Below are 19225 nucleotides of genomic sequence, written 5' to 3' on the forward strand. Positions count from 1 at the left end.
TGCTGTTCACAGGCATTTTGGAGCCAAAAGCACTTAGTTGCATGCTTGAATTATCACCAACAGGGAGTGAACAAAGACTTTGGACAAAAGAGGTTTCAGCTGTGACTGATGAGAGAGAGGATAGGAAAGAAGAGGTCGTGGTTACAGAGGACGCGTCTATCCAATCAGAAAAAGAAGAAGTCATGAGCCAGCAAGGGTGGAATTTAGACAGAAATTGCAGCATCTTTCCCCTGCACAAACAGGGAAGGGGTGGGGAATGCACTGGTTTTTCCCTAAAGGTAAGGAGATGTGAAGCTATAAGGCTGACAATACAGCTGGATAGAAAGAGCTTCTCCAAACCAAGCTGTAAGATATAAATTCAGGCCATTCCTTGACCTTAGCAGCAATTGTTAGCTTGGTTGTCAGACTCTGCAGGCTGGCTGGATGCAGGAAGAAAAAAAAAAAAAAAAAAAAATGGCCCCTAGGTTCTAGAACTGGAGAAGGAAATGGCAACCCACTCCAGTGTTCTTGCCAGGAGAATCCCAGGAACAGAGGAGCCTGATGGGCTGTCGTCTTTGGGGTCGCACAGAGTCAGACACGACTGAAGCGACTTAGCAGCAGCAGCAGCAGTATATTCTAGAAGGCTCCAGACAGAAGAGATTGGAATGAAGGCAGGTTTAGGAACTGGACAGGTCATCTATATCACTGATCACAACAGAGGCCATGCCTGCTTCCTCTTCCTCATCTTGCTGGAAACCTCGACAGTGAAAGCAGCCCTTGAAATGAACCTCAGACACGACTGAGCAACTTCACTTTCACTTTTCACTTTCATGCATCGGGGAAGGAAATGGCAACCCACTCCAGTGTTCTTGCCTGGAGAATCCCAGGGAAGGGGGAGCCTGGTGGGCTGCTGTCTCTGGGGTTGCACAGAGTCGGACACGACTGAGGCGACTTAGCAGCAGCAGCAGCAGCAGTATCCTGGGAGAGTTCCACCAGCAGAGGGTAAGGGACTGTTCCAGAGCAGGAAACAGATTGCCAAAGCACAGTGACTGAAGGACATAGGAGGGGCATCAGCATTTCTGCTTCAGGAGACAAGGGTTCAATCTGTGGTCAAGGAACTAAGATCCCACATGTTACCAGCCAAAGATATTAAAAGTAATAATAACAAATTAAAAGACACAGACATTTCAAGTCTTGCAGGTGGCTCCTGAGAGCTTAATAGACCAGTTGTATCTGGGGGGTGAGATGTGGACTGAGGTACAGGCAGGAACAAAGCCCTAGAGGCCCCCGAATGCCAGATCCAGGAGTTGGTACTTCATCCCAACGATGGTGGGTGATGTCAGTGAAGGAGGGGAGATGTCACAAGGCTCCTCCAGGCATCTCACAGAGAGGGCACCACTGGGTTTGGGAGCAGGGACTTCACTGAGTCTAATATGTCCAGTGTTATTGACAGTAATCCAAGGGAAGTGTTGAATTTTAGAGTCTGTGACTCACGACGAGGGTACAGAAAAAGGAACGACAACTGACTCATCCTCAAGCCAATAGGAGATGCCTTGGAACCAGTGTCACTGTCCAGGATCTGAGACGGGGGAGGGCTGAGGCTGAGCCCTAGAAGCGCATTCTCGCATGGCACCCAGTGCATGGCGGACCCTCAGTAAACCTTTTGGCGGTGCACGGGTGCACTAGTAAATGGAGAAAGGAAGCTGTTTCTCGGGCTCCCATAACAAAGTGCCACAAACTGAGGGACCTAAAGCACAGAAATAAATTGTTCTGACTGTTCTGGAAGCTAAAAACCTGAGATCAAGGTCTCAGCAAGTTTGCTTTCCACTGGAGCTTCTCTCCTCAGCTTGTGTATGGGTGTTTCCCCCCTGTGTCTTCACCTGCTCTTTCTTCTCTGTGTGTCTGGGTCCTAATCTTCTCCTCTTATAAGGGCACCAGTTATATGGGATTAGGGCCCAGCCGAATGACCTTATTTTAATTTAACCACTTCCTTAAAGGGCCCATTTCCAAATACAGTCACTTTCTGTCTGAGAGAGATTCAATTCAACCCATAATAGTAGGGAAGAAGGGAGGATGAGGGAAGAAGAAGGCAGACAAAGAGGGAGCAGATAAAGGGAGCTAAGAAATAGAGATGGGGGTAGGGAGCCAGGAGACTGAAGACTCAGTCACCAAGGTCAGCTAGCAAGGAGAGAGATGGCTAATCCCAAAACAAAGTAACAAAAGAACCAAGAAAATCGCTTACCCTAACCTGGAACTGAAAAGCGGAGAGTCTAGCAGATCCCTCTTTCCTCTCACACACTCAGATGTCCGTGAGTAGCAGCCTTTTTCACTGGTGTTCAGTGGCTTTACGATGCTGTGTTAGTCTCTGCTGCCCAGCAAAGTGAAGCAGCAATGTGTGCACACATATCCCCTCTTTGTACCACAGAGCACTCGGTGGAATTCCCTGTGCTAAAGAATAGGCGTTCATTAATTTTCTATTTTATACGTGTGTGTGTGTGAAGTTGCTCAGTTGTGTCCGACTCTTTGTGACCCCATGGACTGGAGCCTACCAGGCTCCTCTGTCCATGGGATTTTCGAGGCAAGAGTACTGGAGTGGGTTGCCATCTCCTCCAGGGAATCTTCCTGACCCAGGGATCAAACCCCGGTCTCCTGCATTGTAGGCAGACCCTTTACCATCTGAGCCACCAGGGAAGCCTATATATATGGGCTTCCCTGTGGCTCAGACGATAAGAGAATCTGCCTGCCAATGCAGGAGGCCTGGGTTCAATCCTTGGTTTGGGAAGATCCCCTGGAGGAGGAAATGCTATATATATGTCATTCCTAATCTGCCAGTTCATCTCACTTCACTTTTCCCACTTGGTGTCCATACATTTGTTCTAAATAGCAGCCTTTCTTGGACCACAGCAATCCAGAGCTAGGAGCAGCTTTCATACCGGCACCCACCCGCTTCAGTGCTCCATCAGCCCCGCTTTGATGAACCCATCCTGGTCTCCTTGCTGCACCTTCACTGTGTGCTGTGGGCGCTTATTACTTTGTGTTTAATCAAACAAGGACGGATCAGTGCTCAAGGCTGGCAGAGCCTGTCCTTGGAGAAACAGCCTTCAGTGGGCAGCATGGACCCCCTAGGGGTTTTTGGAAATGTGTGGAACAGTTTTGATTGTCACAATGATTTGAGGGGTGAATGCACAACTAACGTTCAGAGACCATGATGTGAAAGCCCTAGATTGCAGTGGGCAGTCCTGCAAGGGAAATAACAGTGCCCACAAAATGCCAATCATGCCCACGTTAGAAATGAGAGTGGTGGGAGGCCACTGACTCAGGCAAGAGAAGGCTTCTGGGGTTTGTAGGAAGAGTGTGCACAAGATTCGGTCATGTGCAAGTACAAACCGGCTGTTGATTGTCTTCCATCAGCTACAGGTCAGTATGCTGCTCTCGGACTAGGCATCTCCAACCCGAGTCTCTCACCGCCAGTCTGGCTTTTCTCTCTGCTTCTGCAGAGGAGTGCTGAGTCCAGCTCTCAGCTCCCCTGGGCCAGGAAAATCAGAGACAGGACTGCTCAGCTGCCTCCCAAACACTGGCCCAAATAGAGCCAGGGCTGGTCAAAAGGGAAGCCTGGCTGATAGCTCAGCCTCCATCACAGCCAGGCCAGGTTGCTGCTCCCAGCCTTCCTGGCTAGATGAGGACAAGATGCAGGAAGCTAGTGTTTTGTGCAGTATCCAGAGTAACCTCTTTTTGAGTGAGAAAACGTCCCACTCACTCCCCTAAGAGCACACACACATGTACCCCACTCCACACACGGATGGATGAGAGATGAGACATCTTCGGGGTATGTTTCCCTCTCCCTAATACCCACCCACCCCTCCACAGATGAGTTATGAGATCTGGTCCTAACTCTTCTCCATGGTCACTCCCTAACTCCATTTCCATTCCCTCAGGGACTTCCTCTATAGCTAACTAATGAATTAATTCATGTAAAAGGCTTAAATTAGTATGTGAGTTTTCCAAGGATATTATTATTAAAATAGAGAAGGACAAGTCTTGAGTCAGTGAATGACTCTCCGATGATGAAATTGCTGAACCATTAATTGCCTGAAGAGAAGATTGTGGGGACAAAGGAGCGAGCTCTCTAGAGCACAAAACAAACCCTTTCCCGTCTTTATAATGATAGCCTTTGTTTTAGAAGTTCAGAGTCCCAGTCTTATCTCAGTTTGGGATATCTGGACTAATTGCCTCGTCAGGGAGGTGCTGGGTTTCTCTCCTCTTAAGACTCTGCTTGAAGAGGTACTACCTGTTCCAGGAAGCCTTCCAAGTCCCGAAGACTGAGTTAGTTCCCCTCTTCAGAGTTCCCACACTTTCCTATACAAACCTCTACACACAGCATCGTAAATGTGCCTACTGGACTCTCTGATCCCCAAGACCAGACACTGGCCATCCATCATCTCTGTGTCCTTCCTGCTTGAGCCCAGGCCCTGGCTGCGGAGGAAGCAGTGGGTGAGTGTCTGTGGAATAAGTGAGGGGTGTTCCACATGAGTGCTCCTTGGTTTCATTTCTCAATCAGGGTTCCAGGGCTCCTCCTGCTCCCTAATGGAATTCTTAAAACTTTAGGGCAAAAATTTAAAGCACATGGATTTTCTGCTTACACACTTTATAAACATTTTGTGGCACATGATTTCTGTGCCATTGTTTGCGTGTAGGTTGGCAACTGGGATGCCCTTAGATGATACAGCTTTACATACTGTCCACACTGGGAGATTGTGTCATCTTACTATGCTGCAGTTAGGACCCATCAGCCCCAGAAGAATCTGCCTTGCGTTCAATCCCATACTCACTTAGGAGGCAACTTGGTTTTGCAAGCACCAAGCTCAACAATGACATAAAACTAATGTTGTCAATTTGAGTTTTATTGCTGATGCAATTGCTTTGTATTTAATGTATAAATTTGTTTTTATTTTAGAGTTATCAAGGAACTATAAACTAGAATATTTGTTATTTAGGTCATTGTGTAAGCAGCAAAAAGTAAGTCAATGTGGGCCGGGTAGGAATGTTCTTGGCGTTTGAAAGAATAGTATTCAGGTTTGAAAAAATAGTCCTGTCAGTAATTCTCTCTCTCTCTTCCTAAGATGATGGTAACTGGCACTTCAGTTCCTGGGTGTGCTCTGGGAGAGGCTGCAGGAAGTCCAGCAACAAAGCATCAGTAAGCCCCAACAAGCCCATTAGAGCATCACTAATGGACCTTCTTGCTAGGTCCTTGTGCTCCACCCCAGCCAGGCACAGCACAGCCCAGCACACACATGCATACACACCCAGTCACACTCGTGCATGCCCACGCACACACACGCATGTGTACACACACATGCTCTTGTCACCGTGGCATTTTCATGAACTTCTTGCTCCATCTTCCCTACATCTCAGCATGCCCTGGTGCTCATCAGCCCTGTCCCAGCTCATTTCTAGGGGGGCCTTCCGGTCTATCTCCCTGAAAGGGGGAGCAGTAGAGGCTTAGAGTAGAAAGGAAGGGAACATACCGGATTCTCTTACCCGACCTCCAGGCCACCACGTACTCACATGCCAGAAGCCCTGCAACCCCAGCCCAAAGCACTCTGCATGCTCAGGACCGGGAAGCCACTCTGTTTTGCCAAAAGCCAACCTCTGGGTTTCAAATGCCTTCATGCCACTCCAGGTATATAGCTCAACAAGCACTGATTGAGCGCTCACTGTGGGCTCTCTCCTGAGGACCTGGGACCCAGAAGGCTCCCCACCAGAAACACGGGCCTACATGCTTGGCTCTGGCCCTTGTTCTTCAGCATCTGTAGTCATTTGTCAGGGCTGCCTTGACAAGACACTCAGACTGGGGGGCTTGGCCAGCAGACATGTATCATCTCCCAGTTTTGGAGGACAAGTTCAAGATCAAAGCATCTGCAGGGTTGTGTCTTCTGAAGCCTGCCTCCTTGGCTTGCAGTTGGCTGTCTTCTCCCCGTGTCTTCACGTGGTCTTTCTTCTGTGTATATCCGTGTCCTAATCTCCTCCTTTTATAAAGACATCAATCACAATGGATTAGGTCCCGTGCTAATAATGATCTCATTTTACTTACTTCTTTAAAGATCTTATCTCCAAATAAGATCGCATTCTGAGATTCTAGACTTTGACCTTGAAATTTGGGAGCGAAGGACACAATTCAACCCAGGACAACATCCATAACTGAACACCTCAGAGACTCATGAAAAAGTCAGTCAGGACTCCACTGTCTGTGATGGACCCTCATCCTCTCCCACCAGCCTCATACCTGGACCACCTTGGTGACGTCACATCCCCCTGTCAATGCATCCTCCTTAGCATCTGCCATTTCTCTCTTCCCTCTTCTCTCTCCCTTCTCCAACTTCATTTTTCCTTCATCCTGCAGCAATGCCTATGCACCCCACTCCAGTCCTCTTGCCTGGAAAATCCCATGGATGGAGGAGCCTGGTGGGCTGCGGTCCATGGGGTCGCGAAGAGTCCGACGCGACTGAGCGACTTCCCTTTCACTTTTCACTTTCACGTTTTGGAGAAGGAGGTGGCAACCCACTCCAGTGTTCTTGCCTGGAGAATCCCAGGGACGGGGGAGCCTTGTGAGCTGCCATATTTAGGGTCGCACAGAGTCAGACATGACTGAAGCGACTTGCTGCTGCTGCAATGCCTTCCCCTTCTTTCCCAGCAGAGCCCCCCTTTCGTGATCGTGTTCTTTTCCCAGTGTCGCTATCTTTCACCCTTTCTCTCAGTTGACCTCCCACCAGTTTTCTCGCAAGATCTCCCTCTCACTCACAGCTCTCAACCTTTATCAGAAATGAGGACACACCACGAAAAGAACTTTGCAATTTAACTCTCTTGCGTTGGCTGCGTTCTCATTCATTATAATGTGCTCTTCAAATCAAAGCTAATTCAATTCAGAAGAGCCAAAGTTTAAGATGTTAAGAGCTGGACTTTGCAAAGTGTGGTCTGTAGACCACAAATGTGGAGGCTGAAAGTCCCTTGTGTCACTTCTGACCTCAGGTTATGTTTGATTAAATGTTTTATTGCCTTTTTATTATAAAATCCATACTTCCTCAAATAGAAAACAAAGAATAATGTTACATGTTACAGGGAAACTAAAATTTATTGACAATTATCAACTGGAAATAATCACTGATATTTCATTACACCTGCAGTATTTCCATGAATTTCTATTTATCTAGTAAATGGACAATTTTCCATGTTATTTCCTCATTAGTCACATCTAATACACACAAAATTTTTGATATCCATTTTGTCTCAATCTTTCAGTTATGTCTTTTTTTAATTTATTTGAGCTTCAAAGGTAAATATATCCTTTTTCTAAAAAAAGAACAGAATTTTCTGTCCATTATATATAACATTTCTGTTTCATGTTTTATTAAATTGGTTGTAACTTTCAGAACAATGTTAAATAAAAATTGTGTAAATTACATATTCTACCTGATTTCATGATCCAATGGATGTTGGCAATTTGATCTCTGGTTCCTCTGCCTTTTCTAAATCCAGTTTGAACATTTAGAAGTTCACAGTTCATGTACTGTTGAAGCCTGGCTTGGAGAATTTTGAGTGTTACTTTATTAGTGTGTGAGATGAATGCAATTGTGCAGTAGTGTGAACTTTCTTTGGCATTGCCTTTCTTTGGGATTGGAATGAAATCTGACCTTTTCCAGTCCTCTTCATGGGAAATAGATGGGGAAACAGTGGAAACAGTGTCAGACTTTATTTTTCTGGGCTCCAAAATCACTACAGATGGTGACTGCAGCCATGAAATTAAAAGACACTTACTCCTTGGAAGGAAAGTTATGACCAACCTAGATAGCATATTCAAAAGCAGACACATTATTTGCCAACAAAGGTTCGTCTAGTCAAGGCTATGGTTTTTCCTGTGGTCATGTATGGATGAGAGTTGGACTGTGAAGAAGGCTGAGCACCGAAGAATTGATGCTTTTGAACTGTGGTGTTGGAGAAGACTCTTGAGAGTCCCTTGGACTGCAAGGAGATTCAACCAGTCCATTCTGAAGGAGATCAGCCCTGGGATTTCTTTGGAGGGAATGATGCTAAAGCTGAAACTCCAGTACTTTGGCCACCTCATGTGAAGAGTTGACTCATTGGAAAAGACTCTGATGCTGGGAGGGATTGGAGGCAGGAGGAGAAGGGGACGACAGAGGATGAGATGGCTGGATGGCATCACTGACTCGATGGACACGAGTCTGAGTGAACTCTGGGAGTTGGTGATGGACAGGGAGGCCTGGCATGCTTCGATTCATGGAGTCGCAAAGAGTCGGACACGACTGAGCAACTGATCTGATCTGATCTGAGACACTGCTGAGTTTTCCAAATTTGCTGGCATATTGAGTGCAGCACTTCCACAGCATCATCTTTTAGGATCTGAAATAGCTCAACTGGAATTCCATCACCTTCACTAGCTTTGTTCATAGTAATGTTTCCTAAGGCCCTCTTAACTTCACATTCCCAGGATGTCTGGCTCTAGGTGAGTGATCACACCACTGTGGTTATCTGGGTCATGAAGATCTTTTTTGTATAGTTCTTCTTTGTATTCTTGCCACCTCTTTGTATTATCTTCTGCTTTTATTAGGTCCATACCATTTCTGTCCTTTATTGAGCCCATCTTTCATGAAATGTTCCCTTGGTATCTCTAATTTTCTTGAAGAGATCGCTAGTCTTTCCCATTCCATTATTTTCCTCTATTTCTTTTCATTGACCACTGAGGAAGGCTTTCTTATCTCTTCTTGCTATTCTTTGGAACTCTGCATTCAAATGGGTATACTTAGCAACTAAAAAACCACAGCAATCATACGAAGAAATTTTCTATCCTCAATTCAAAAAATAATATAGGAATTATTGGTGTATTTGTTATTTTTAATTGCTATATATTTTGCATACTATAAAATTCAGGTTTTTAAAGCATAAAATGCAGTGGTTTATAGGATATTCACAAAGTTGTGTAATCACCACTGCTAGCTAGTCCAAGAATGCTTTCATCACCCCAAGAAGAAACCCCAAATCCATTAGCAATCACTCCCCATTCCTCCTCTTCCCTTGAATCCCAAGCAATCATCAATCTGCTTTCCATCACTATAAATTTGCCTGTTTGGAGATTTCACATAAATAGAACAATGTGTTTGTAGCCTTTTGTGTCTAGCTTCTTTCACTTACAGTATCTTCAAGGTTCATCCCTGTCCTAGAATAAATTGGTACTGAATTCTTTTTATGGCTGAATAATTGTGTTTAGCCATTCATCACTAGATGGTTATTTTCACTTTTGCCATGAATATTCATGTGCAAGTTTTTGCGCGGACATTTGTTTTCAATTATCAGAACTCTGGGCCATATGCTAACTTTATTTTTAGCTTTTTGAGGAACTGCCAGAATATTTTCTGAAGTGGCTGCATCATCTTACATTCCTACCAGCAATGTATGAGGTTCCAATTTCTCCACATCCTCACCAGTGCTTCTTCTTATATCTTTATCTTTATTTTTATTATAGGCAGGTCACTGTAGTTTTGGCTTGCATTTCTCTAAAGACTAATGATTTGAGTATATTTTCATATGTTTATTAGTCATTTGTATATCTCCTTTGAAGAAATGCTTTTCAAATTTTTCCCGTTTTTTAACTGGGATGCTTGTTTTTGATTGAGTTATAAGAATTTTTATGTAGGCCGTTCCCGCCTCCGTACGGCCCTCGCCGCCGCGCCCGCAACCAGCACTATGCCAGCGGCCGGCTCCGAGCCGTCGCGCCCGCCGTCACCGCCCGGTGTGCAGGAGCAGAGCGCCGAGCCGCGGCCAAATTAAAAAAAAAAAAAAAGAATCTTTATGTACTTTGTATAGTTCTAGATCTTTATCAGATATGTGTTCAACTATGTCTCCCATTTTGTGGATTTGTGGATTGTTTTTCACTTTCTTAATAATATTTTATGAACACAAAAGTTTTTAACTTTCATGAAGTCCAATTCATGTATTTTTTGTTTGCGTGTGCCTTTGGTGTCATATCTAAGAGAAATCACTACTTAATGCAAGATCATGAAGATTTACACCTCTGTTTCCCTCTACAAATTTTATAGTTTTAGCTCTTACATTTAGATCTTTTTTATTTTAACTTTTATGTATGGTGTGAGGTACCATACCAACTTCACTCTTTGCGTAGTTATTCAGTTGTTTCGGCTGAAAAGATTATTCTTTCTCTGGTTGAATTATCTAGGCACCATAGGTGAAAAACAATTGAGAATAAATATATGGGTTTTTAAATTTTTTTAAATATATACTGAGACTATCATAAGATCCTTCTTTCCATATGAAGTATTGTTAGATTTAATTTTGTCTTTACAGTCATGAGATGACCCAAACTCATGTCTTGGTGAATTGTTCTTTTCACACTATAAATTTGATTTGAGATCATTTTGTGTTTCTAAGTGAGATCAATATATTTTTCACTCTTTCAGCGCCATCTTTGTCAGGCTTTGTTATCACATTTCTGTAAATTTCGTAAAACAAATTCCATTTCTTTTTATAGTCTGGGGAAATAAAGGGTGTAAAGTGGTTCAAGATTTAAGACGTTTGAGATCCCACAACCCTCTGGAAAGGTTCCCCTTCCTCACCCTGATCCTTGTCTTATTTGGTGGGGGTCCCAGGCCTCTACAAAATGATAAGTTTAAACCACAAATGAATACTTACCTGAGCTGAGTTTAAGATACGTTTTAAAAATAAGTCATTATCTTAAGAAAAATTTTGTCCCATCCTTCCTTCATCCGTGTCAGCTAAAATTATCCCCTACATTAGAAATGTGTTTCCCCAAGGTTCTTGTCATCTTTTGCTTGTCCTGAACACCCTGATCTCCAGCTGCTACTATTTAATCCAAAGAAAATACAACCTGTGGAGTTGACATGTTTGCTTTTATAAATACCTTGCATCTGTCTTTATGTTAAAATGTGGCTTCTCCGTGTGATGGTGAAAGTGCAGGCTCTGGAGCCAGGCTGCCTAGTGTGAAAACTGATTCCGCCGTGCACCAGCCCTATGACCTTGGCAAGGTCTCAGCTTACTCACCTGTAGGACGGGACTAATCATAGGACCTACGCCTCACTGGATGGTGGAGAGTATTACATGACTTTATACTCGTAATGTGTTTAGAACAATGCTTGGCCCTTAGAATATCTGTGTTTAACACAAAAATACACTTGTCTTTTAAAGGCTGAAATTCCAGAGCTTCGATGCTATGCCTCATTTTATTTCCTTTGCAATTAACTTCTAAATAGGAAAGTTCTCCTCCTTGCCAGTGCTCGCTCTGGCTCAGCTTCTTCCTCCCAGGCTGTCCTTGGATTCTGCCTGCTCACTGCTGCTGCTTCGTCACTCAGTCGTGTCCGGCTCTGCCTGACCCCATGGACTACAGCCCGCCAGGCTCCTCTGTCCATGGGATTTTCTAGGCAAGAGTACTGGGGTGGGTTGCCATGCCCTCTTCCAGGGAATTTTCCCGATCCAGGGATTGAACCTGGGTATCCTGCATTGCTGGTAGGTTCTTTACAGCTGAGCCACCAGGGAAGTCCACCTGCCTACTAGACTCCCTCAAACACCACATAGTTCTTCTGATAAAAGCTTGACAAAGTTTGAACCATTGTCCCTTCCCTTTTTTTCTTCCTGGTTATCCACCAACCTCTTTCAAAGTGGATTGAGAAAGTCTGTGCCCCTGCCACATCTTGAAAATGGTGCTGAGATATCATTCCCATGGTGGACATCTGTTCCAAAATGATCCCATGGCTCCTGCTGCACTGGGACCGGTAGAGAAGGCATGTAACACTAGGCCACATAAAGCACCATAGTAACCACACATGCATGCTGCTGCTCCTGCTGCTAAGTCGCTTCAGTCGTGTCCGACTCTGTGCAACCCCAGAGACGGCAGCCCACCAGGCTCCGCCATCCCTGGGATTCTCCAGGCAAGAACACTGGAGTGGGTTGCCATTTCCTTCTCCAAAGCATGAAAGTGAAAATTGAAAGTGAAGTCGCTCAGTCATGTCCGACTCTTAGCGACCCCGTGGACTGCAGCCTACCAGGCTCCTCCGTCCATGAAGTTTTCCAGGCAAGAGTACTGGAGTGGGGTGCCATTGCCTTCTCTGCCACACATGCACAGATGACCACAAATCTACCTCCATCTCTAACATTCTTCCAAGCCCAGGGTCCTTCTAACTAGCTCTCTTCCAAAGGTTTCTATCACAGACAGCTTATTCAAAAGTGGGCTCATGGGCATCCCAGCAAACCTTGTCCCTTGGTGTTCCAAAATAGAACCTACACTCACCAACCACGCAGGTAAAAAAGCACAAAACTTGGAAGTCATTGTGGACAATTTCCTCTCACCACCCTCATCAAACACTTACCCAAACCTGTGATTCCCATCTCCTGAGTCTCGTGAACTCACATGAGAGCCTCCAATTCTTCAACCACACCCCTTTGTCACCAGTGATGTGGTCTCATCCATTCCTGACCCTGCTCACCAGGGAGATCTTTCACAGAGGCCAACCTGATTTGCTTAAAATTCCTCAAGAGCTCCTTGCAGTTTCCGGAGGAAAAAAAATTAATCTCTATCATTTTGGCTCCCAAGCCTTACCTGACCTGACTGCCCATGTGCCTATGCCAGAGGACATGAAGGGACTGTCCTCAGGGGCTGGTCTCTGTATCTGGCCAGATCCAGTCTCCTCTCACTTACCCAACTCCTCTTTTCTTATTTTTCTGGCGTTCTCAGCCTCCCCTCTCCTCTGCATCATTCCTGCTAGCGTATCAACTTTCTCTCTCCCCATCTTTGCCTTTTTGCAGTTTCCTTTTGTTCAGCTAAACTACCATTGCTTTCCTTCTTAGACAAACTTGCTAGCAGAGCTGTCTGATGTTTGTGTCCAGTGTTTTGAGTGTGTGTGTGTGTGTGTGTGTTCACTACTGCTCCATGCCCGTCTGGCTTGTGCCCCCCTCAGTCCCCAACACTGCTATCCTATAGCCATCAGCACCCCACTCCAGTGCTCTTGCCTGGAAAATCCCATGGGCGGAGGGAGCCTGGTAGGCTGCAGTCCATGGGGTCGCTAAGAGTCGGACACGACTGAGCGGCTTCACTTTCACTTTTCACTTTCATGCATTGGAGAAGGAAATGGCAACCCACTCCAGTGTTCTTGCCTGGAGAATCCCAGGGATGGCAGAGCCTGGTGGGCTTCTGTCTATGGGGTCACACAGAGTCGGACACGACTGAAGCGACTTAGCAGTAGCAGCAGCAGCAGTAGCAGTCTCCATGTACAAATGATAGGAAATGCTCTAGTCTCAGCTCTATACCACTTGCTCTCACTATTAACAAGGCTCACCCACTCCTAGAAACTGTCTTTTTTAGTTTTGTTGATCTGAAGAAAACTCCTGGTCTCACTAATTCTACCTGTCCTCCAAATCTTTGTGAGCATCAACCTCTTTGGACAGTTTTCTCTTTCTTCATCAACCAGCATGAGCTTGGGAGCCTTCCCCTGGGAGCCCTCCCCTTCCCTTTGCAATTGCCTGCCCTAGCTGCCTCTCACTGAGAGCTGGAGTGCATGCCCATCAGCATGCCCAACACACAGCGGGCACCGAGTATTTTCTTGAAAGAACACGTGAAAGGGCAGAGGCAAATTTCACAGCAGTATTTAAAACAGTTGGCGTAGCTGAGCTCAGGCTCAGCAGGACTTAGTCAGCCCCACCTCTACCCTGGGAACCTGCCATTCTCAAGATGTCTGTGCCAGTGGGTAACCTGCAGAAATGGCAGCATCCTGTGGGTCCAACCCAATAACATGATTCACTCCATTAGCCATTGCCTTAAACTTTGGGTTATTCAAGTTTAATTCCAATAAAATAAGCTATAGAATTAGGGCCTATGATGAGTTCCTAACAATGAAAAAATAGGGCTGAAATTTTGTTTGTAGTTGTCTCTCCTGCGAGTCATGACCTGCTTGACCCGCCAGCAAAAATAGAAATCCCGGTGGCCACAAGCTTGCGGGCTTTCGGGCCTTGCACCCACTGTAAGAAACACTTGATTCACAGTTTGAAATGGATTCTGGTTGAAAGGCTGTGCCCTTTGGGAGGGTGACTTCCCCGACGTCTTCACGGCCCTCCCAGCTCTACACTCCGCTCGCCTCCTTCCCCGGACCTCTTCCTTTCTCCCTGCCCTGGTGGCTCTGGTCCTGATGGCCGGGAAAGGAGCGACCGAGGTGCCGGAGGTGAGGACAGGGCAGGGCACATACCTCCGGCTCAATGCTTCTGCGACTGTGACTGTGACGAAGGCACCTTGACGCGGGGCCTTGGACCTTTGCTGCTGTCCGAAGCGCTCTCTTGCTCCTCCTCTGGCTCTTGTTCCTGCCCTTGGTCCCGGGCCCTCCTTCTCTCCAGCATCTCCTCGAAAAAGATCTGGCAGCTGAAGCCCTCCTGGATGCCATACTGGGCGTGCTCCAGCAGTGCCTCCAGGGTGGGGAAGACCCGGCAGCAGGCCACGCACCGCAGCCCGCAGTTGGTGGTGACCAGCCAGTCCGGGGTGTCCCGCAGCTCCTGCAGGCAGCACTCCAGGGGCGCCAGCAGCTCCGCGTCCTCTGGCTCTGAGCTGGTGTTGTTCTTGCTGGCTTCCAGTTCCCAGCGCAGGTCCGTATTGGAAGCCATCTCAAAGGAGGAGCCTTTCCGCCTCTGCCTCCTGATGAACTCGGCTTCGCGGATGCGGGGCTGTCGGGTGACGGGCTCGAAGCCACTGTCGGTCTCCCAGGCCACGGCCACACCCTGCACGGTCTTCACGTGGGTGTAGAAGGCACACATGCTCTGCTGGGCAGCGTCCTGGTCCCCATAAGTGCAGGAATGGCAAGACTGGTACTGGGAATAGGACTGGTACTCAGAGGATGACTGGGATGACGGCGAGCTGCTCCAGCTCAACATCCCCCGACCCTTGCCCGAGAAGTAGGCGTTCTCCGCGTGGGGGATGGCTGGGCCTGGTGGTGGAGACAGCTGTTCTCTCTTCACGGGCCCTGGGAAATGGAAGGACATTTTCATCAGTGCCACAACTGCTTCAGGTCTCTGAAAGGATGCAAGCTCTGGGGGCCCCAGGCAGGTACTTTTCCTCTCTGTGCCTGTTTCCCCATAAATTAAGGATGATATACTTTCCTTTTGGGATGATGACAAGGATCAAACGTAGAGATGTAGCTGCACCTTATGGATGCGATGACAAAGATCAAATGGTGTATGAATGTAGTATCTAAGCCCTTGACTAAACCCCAAAGGCCACCACCTGAATACAGATTGTGGGATACCCATCCATACAGCACAGTCTTCTTCATTGATAAGAAGGAATGAGCTACTGTTGCATGCCAAACATTGATAAGTCCCTAAGGCAAGAATACACAGACAACCCAGATAATCATGATGGTGTGACCACTCATCCAGAGCCAGACATCCTGGAATGTGAAGTCAAGTGGGCCTTAGAAAGCATCACTACGAACAAAGCTAGTGGAGGTGATGGAATTCCAGTGGAGCTATTCCAAATCCTGAAAGATGATGCTGTGCAAGTGCTGCACTCAATATGCCAGCAAATTTGGAAAACTCAGCAGTGGCCACAGGACTGGAAAAGGTCAGTTTTCATTCCAATCCCAAAGAAAGGCAATGCCAAAGAATGCTCAAACTACTGCACAATTGCACTCATCTCACATGCTAGTAAAGTAATGCTCAAAATTCTCCAAGCCAGGCTTCAGCAATACGTGAACAGTGAACTTCCAGATGTTCAAGCTGGTTTTAGAAAAGGCAGAGGAACCAGAGATCAAATTGCCAACATCCGCTGGATCATGGAAAAAGCAAGAGAGTTCCAGAAAAGCATCTATTTCTGCTTTATTGACTATGCCAAAGCCTTTGACTGTGTGGATCACAATAAACTGTCGAAAATTCTGAAAGAGATGGGAATACCACACCACCTGACCTGCCTCTTGAGAAATCTGTATGCAGGTCAGGAAGCAACAGTTAGAACTGGACATGGAACAACAGACTGGTTCCAAATAGGAAAAGGAGTACGTCAAGGCTGTGTATTGTCACCCTGCTTATTTAACTTATATGCAGAATACATTATGAGAAACACTGGACTGGAAGAAACACAAGCTGGAAGCAAGATTGCCAGGAGAAATTTCAATAACCTCAGATATGCAGATGACACCACTCTTATGGCAGAAAGTGAAGAGGAACTCAAAAGCCTCTTGATGAAAGTGAAAGTGGAGAGTGAAAAAGTTGGCTTAAAGCTCAACATTCAGAAAACGAAGATCATGGCATCTGGTCCCATCACTTCATGGGAAATAGATGGGGAAACAGTGGAAACAGTGTCAGACTATTTTTTGGGCTCCAAAATCACTGCAGATGGTGATTGCAGCCATGAAATTAAAAGACGCTTACTCCTTGGAAGGAAAGTTATGACCAACCTAGACAGCATATTCAAAAGCAGAGACATTACTTTGCCAACAAAGGTCCATCTAGTCAAGGCTATGGTTTTTCCAGTGGTCATGTATGGATGTGAGAGTTGGACTGTGAAGAAGGCTGAGCACCGAAGATTTGATGCTTTTGAACTGTGGTGTTGGAGAAGACTCTTGTGAGTCCCTTGGACTGCAAGGAGATCCAACCAGTCCATTCTGAAGGAGATCAGTCCTGGGATTTCTTTGGAGGGAATGATGCTGAAGCTGAAACTCCAGTAGTTTGGCCACCTCATTCGAAGAGTTGACTCATTGGAAAAGACTCTGATGCTGGGAGGGATTGGAGGCAGGAGGAGAAGGGGACGACAGAGGATGAGATGGCTGGATGGCATCACTGACTCGATGGACATGAGTCTGAGTGAACTCCAGGAGTTGGTGATGGACAGGGAGGCCTGGCATGCTATGATTCATGGGGTCGTGAAGAGTTGGACACGACTGAGTGACTGAACTGAACTGAAGGCATTCTGCTAAATGAAAGAACTTAGGGTGAAAAGGTCATAGAGTATTTGATTCCACTTAGATGACATTCTAGAAAAGGCAAAACTGTAGGGAGAGAGAACAGAACAGGGGTTACCTGGAGCTAAAGGCAGCAGGAGAACTGACTGCAAACGGTCACTAGAACCTTTGGAAGGTGGTGAACAGATTCTGCATCATGGTATTGATAGTGGTTAAACAAATGTGTACCTGCAAAAATTCTTCAAACTGTACACAGAACTGATGTGGTTTGTATTTGTGAATCACAGCTCAATAAAGCCTGAGAGGGGGAGCGCTTTGGCCAGACCAGTCAGCCCTACCTTCCCCCTGGCATCTGGGGGACATGTCTCATCTTCCTCCAGGAGAATCTCACACTTTCCTTGAAACCCTCACTGGATCTCATCACCATATAAACACTAAGTGCTTGTCATAGTTTAACTCTTTCAGTGTTCAAAAAACCCTAAGAAATTGCATTGTTCTGATTTTTGACAAGTTAGAAAACTGAAGCGCAGAGCATTGACATGATTGATAGAGTGGGTACCAGTCACTTGGCCCGAAGATGGTGTGACCCTTGGGCGCTGCCCATGGTCACTTCAAAATGATGTTACGGATTAACTTTCATCCATTTATTATAAAGGAACTTTTTATATCACTGCTGAAATCACAGAACTGACACCTCAATTCTGTTTCTTTCAAAGCAAGTTAAAAGATATGACTAACATTTTAGGATGTCATCCTCATACCTCCTGAAATCCCCTTGTGTACGCACAACAGCAGCCCCGGTAAACCCATCGTCCGTGTTTATGGCCAATGCAGGACTTTGGTGACAACGCCGAGGGGTGAGCCGGTGCCTTCCCTTCCCCTTCCCCCAGGAGCCCGTCCTGTCAAGGACACACCAGCGACCCCCTTCCTTTCGACCGACCTGTCCGGCGCGCTTGTACGCTCTCCTCCGTGGACTCCGGGCTGGCCAGGCTGAGGGTGGCCTGGTCCGTGGGCGACTGTTCTCCCCTTCGGTCTGTGAAGCGCTGCTTCATGATGACCCAAGCGCCCGGGGCACAGAGCTCCAGCTGTTGGGTGCGAGTGGGCTCGGCCGGTGCTAAAGCCTCCCCTGGCCTCAGTCCCAGTGGCTGCTAGGTACCCGTGGTCACTAGGCTCCTGGCTTTATTCTGTGACCTCATCAGTGACTTTGATCTGTTCTGTGACCCGTGGCCAGGCTGCCAGGAGAGGCTGCCCACCAGGATCCCATCCCCTCCAGGACCTTCCCTGCTTTGTGTGTTGTCAGAGACGCAAACATACAGTGCGCACGCACACACACACACACACACACGTACATACACAGAGACACAAATGCCTAAAAGCACACATGCAGACACTTTTACACACGTGAACACATGTACATTCATGCTGACACACGCAACCACTCAGGCACACATACACTCAAACATACATGAACACTCAGACACACACACACACACACACACATACACAGAGACACAAATGCCTAAAAGCACACATGCAGACACTTTTACACACGTGAACACACATACATTCATGCTGACACACGCAACCATTCAGGCACACATACACTCAAACATACATGAACACTCAGACACACACACACACACACACACTCACATACACAGAGACACAAATGCCTAAAAGCACACATGCAGACACTTTTACAGACGTGAACACACGTACATTCATGCTGACACACACAACCGCTCAGGAACACATACACTCAAACATACATGAACACTCAGACACACACACACACACACACACAAATGCCTAAAAGCACACATGCAGACACTTACGCACATGAACATACATACTCATGCTGACACACACAACCACTCAGGCACACATACACTCAAACGTACATGAACACTCAGACACACACACACACACAAATTCAGAACACGGTCGCTTAACCGCACACACGCTCGCGTACATACGATCATCACCCAACCTCAAACTGGGCCTACCTTGAACTGTGGCCGCGGCAGGGGGCCGGAGCCTTGCCGCCTCCTCACTGCTTCAGAGGCCCCACCGCTGTCTCGTTAGGGCTTTCGGTGCTCCGCGGCCTGGGGACCCAGGTGCCTGCTCACGTCTCCCCGCTCTCTGCTTACCCTCGCTCAGGTCTAGGGACTCAAGCACACCAGGGATGCTCCTGCCCCTGGGCTTTGCATTTACCCTTCCTGCTGCCAGGAGTGCCCACCCCTAGGCCCCACATGGCTCACTCTTGC

At 46.8% G+C, this 19225-nt stretch overlaps 1 protein-coding gene across 3 annotated transcripts; it reads right to left on the minus strand.

The window, feature by feature from the left end:
• Positions 1-3879: 3879 nt before the first annotated feature.
• Positions 3880-19104, minus strand: FAM170B (family with sequence similarity 170 member B). Of its 3 annotated transcripts, none has more exons than XM_070782251.1 (3): positions 17899-18161; positions 14259-15023; positions 3880-6005 (listed from the first exon to the last, which is right to left on the minus strand). In XM_070782251.1, the coding sequence occupies exons 1-2, from the start codon at positions 18008-18010 to the stop codon at positions 14266-14268; spliced, it is 870 nt and encodes a 289-aa protein (XP_070638352.1). In that variant the 5' UTR covers positions 18011-18161; the 3' UTR covers positions 3880-6005; positions 14259-14265. The 3 variants fall into 3 exon arrangements, with proteins under 3 accessions (XP_070638352.1, XP_070638351.1, XP_019809247.2); XM_070782250.1 differs by lacking the exon at positions 3880-6005 and adding an exon at positions 18965-19104 and having other exon boundaries at positions 13297-15023; positions 17899-18043; XM_019953688.2 differs by lacking the exon at positions 3880-6005 and having other exon boundaries at positions 13298-15023.
• Between the last annotated feature and the right edge of the window lie 121 nt (positions 19105-19225).

This window comes from Bos indicus, chromosome 28 (genome assembly GCF_029378745.1).
Source record: "Bos indicus isolate NIAB-ARS_2022 breed Sahiwal x Tharparkar chromosome 28, NIAB-ARS_B.indTharparkar_mat_pri_1.0, whole genome shotgun sequence".
In the NCBI taxonomy this organism is placed as follows: Eukaryota; Metazoa; Chordata; class Mammalia; order Artiodactyla; family Bovidae; genus Bos; species Bos indicus.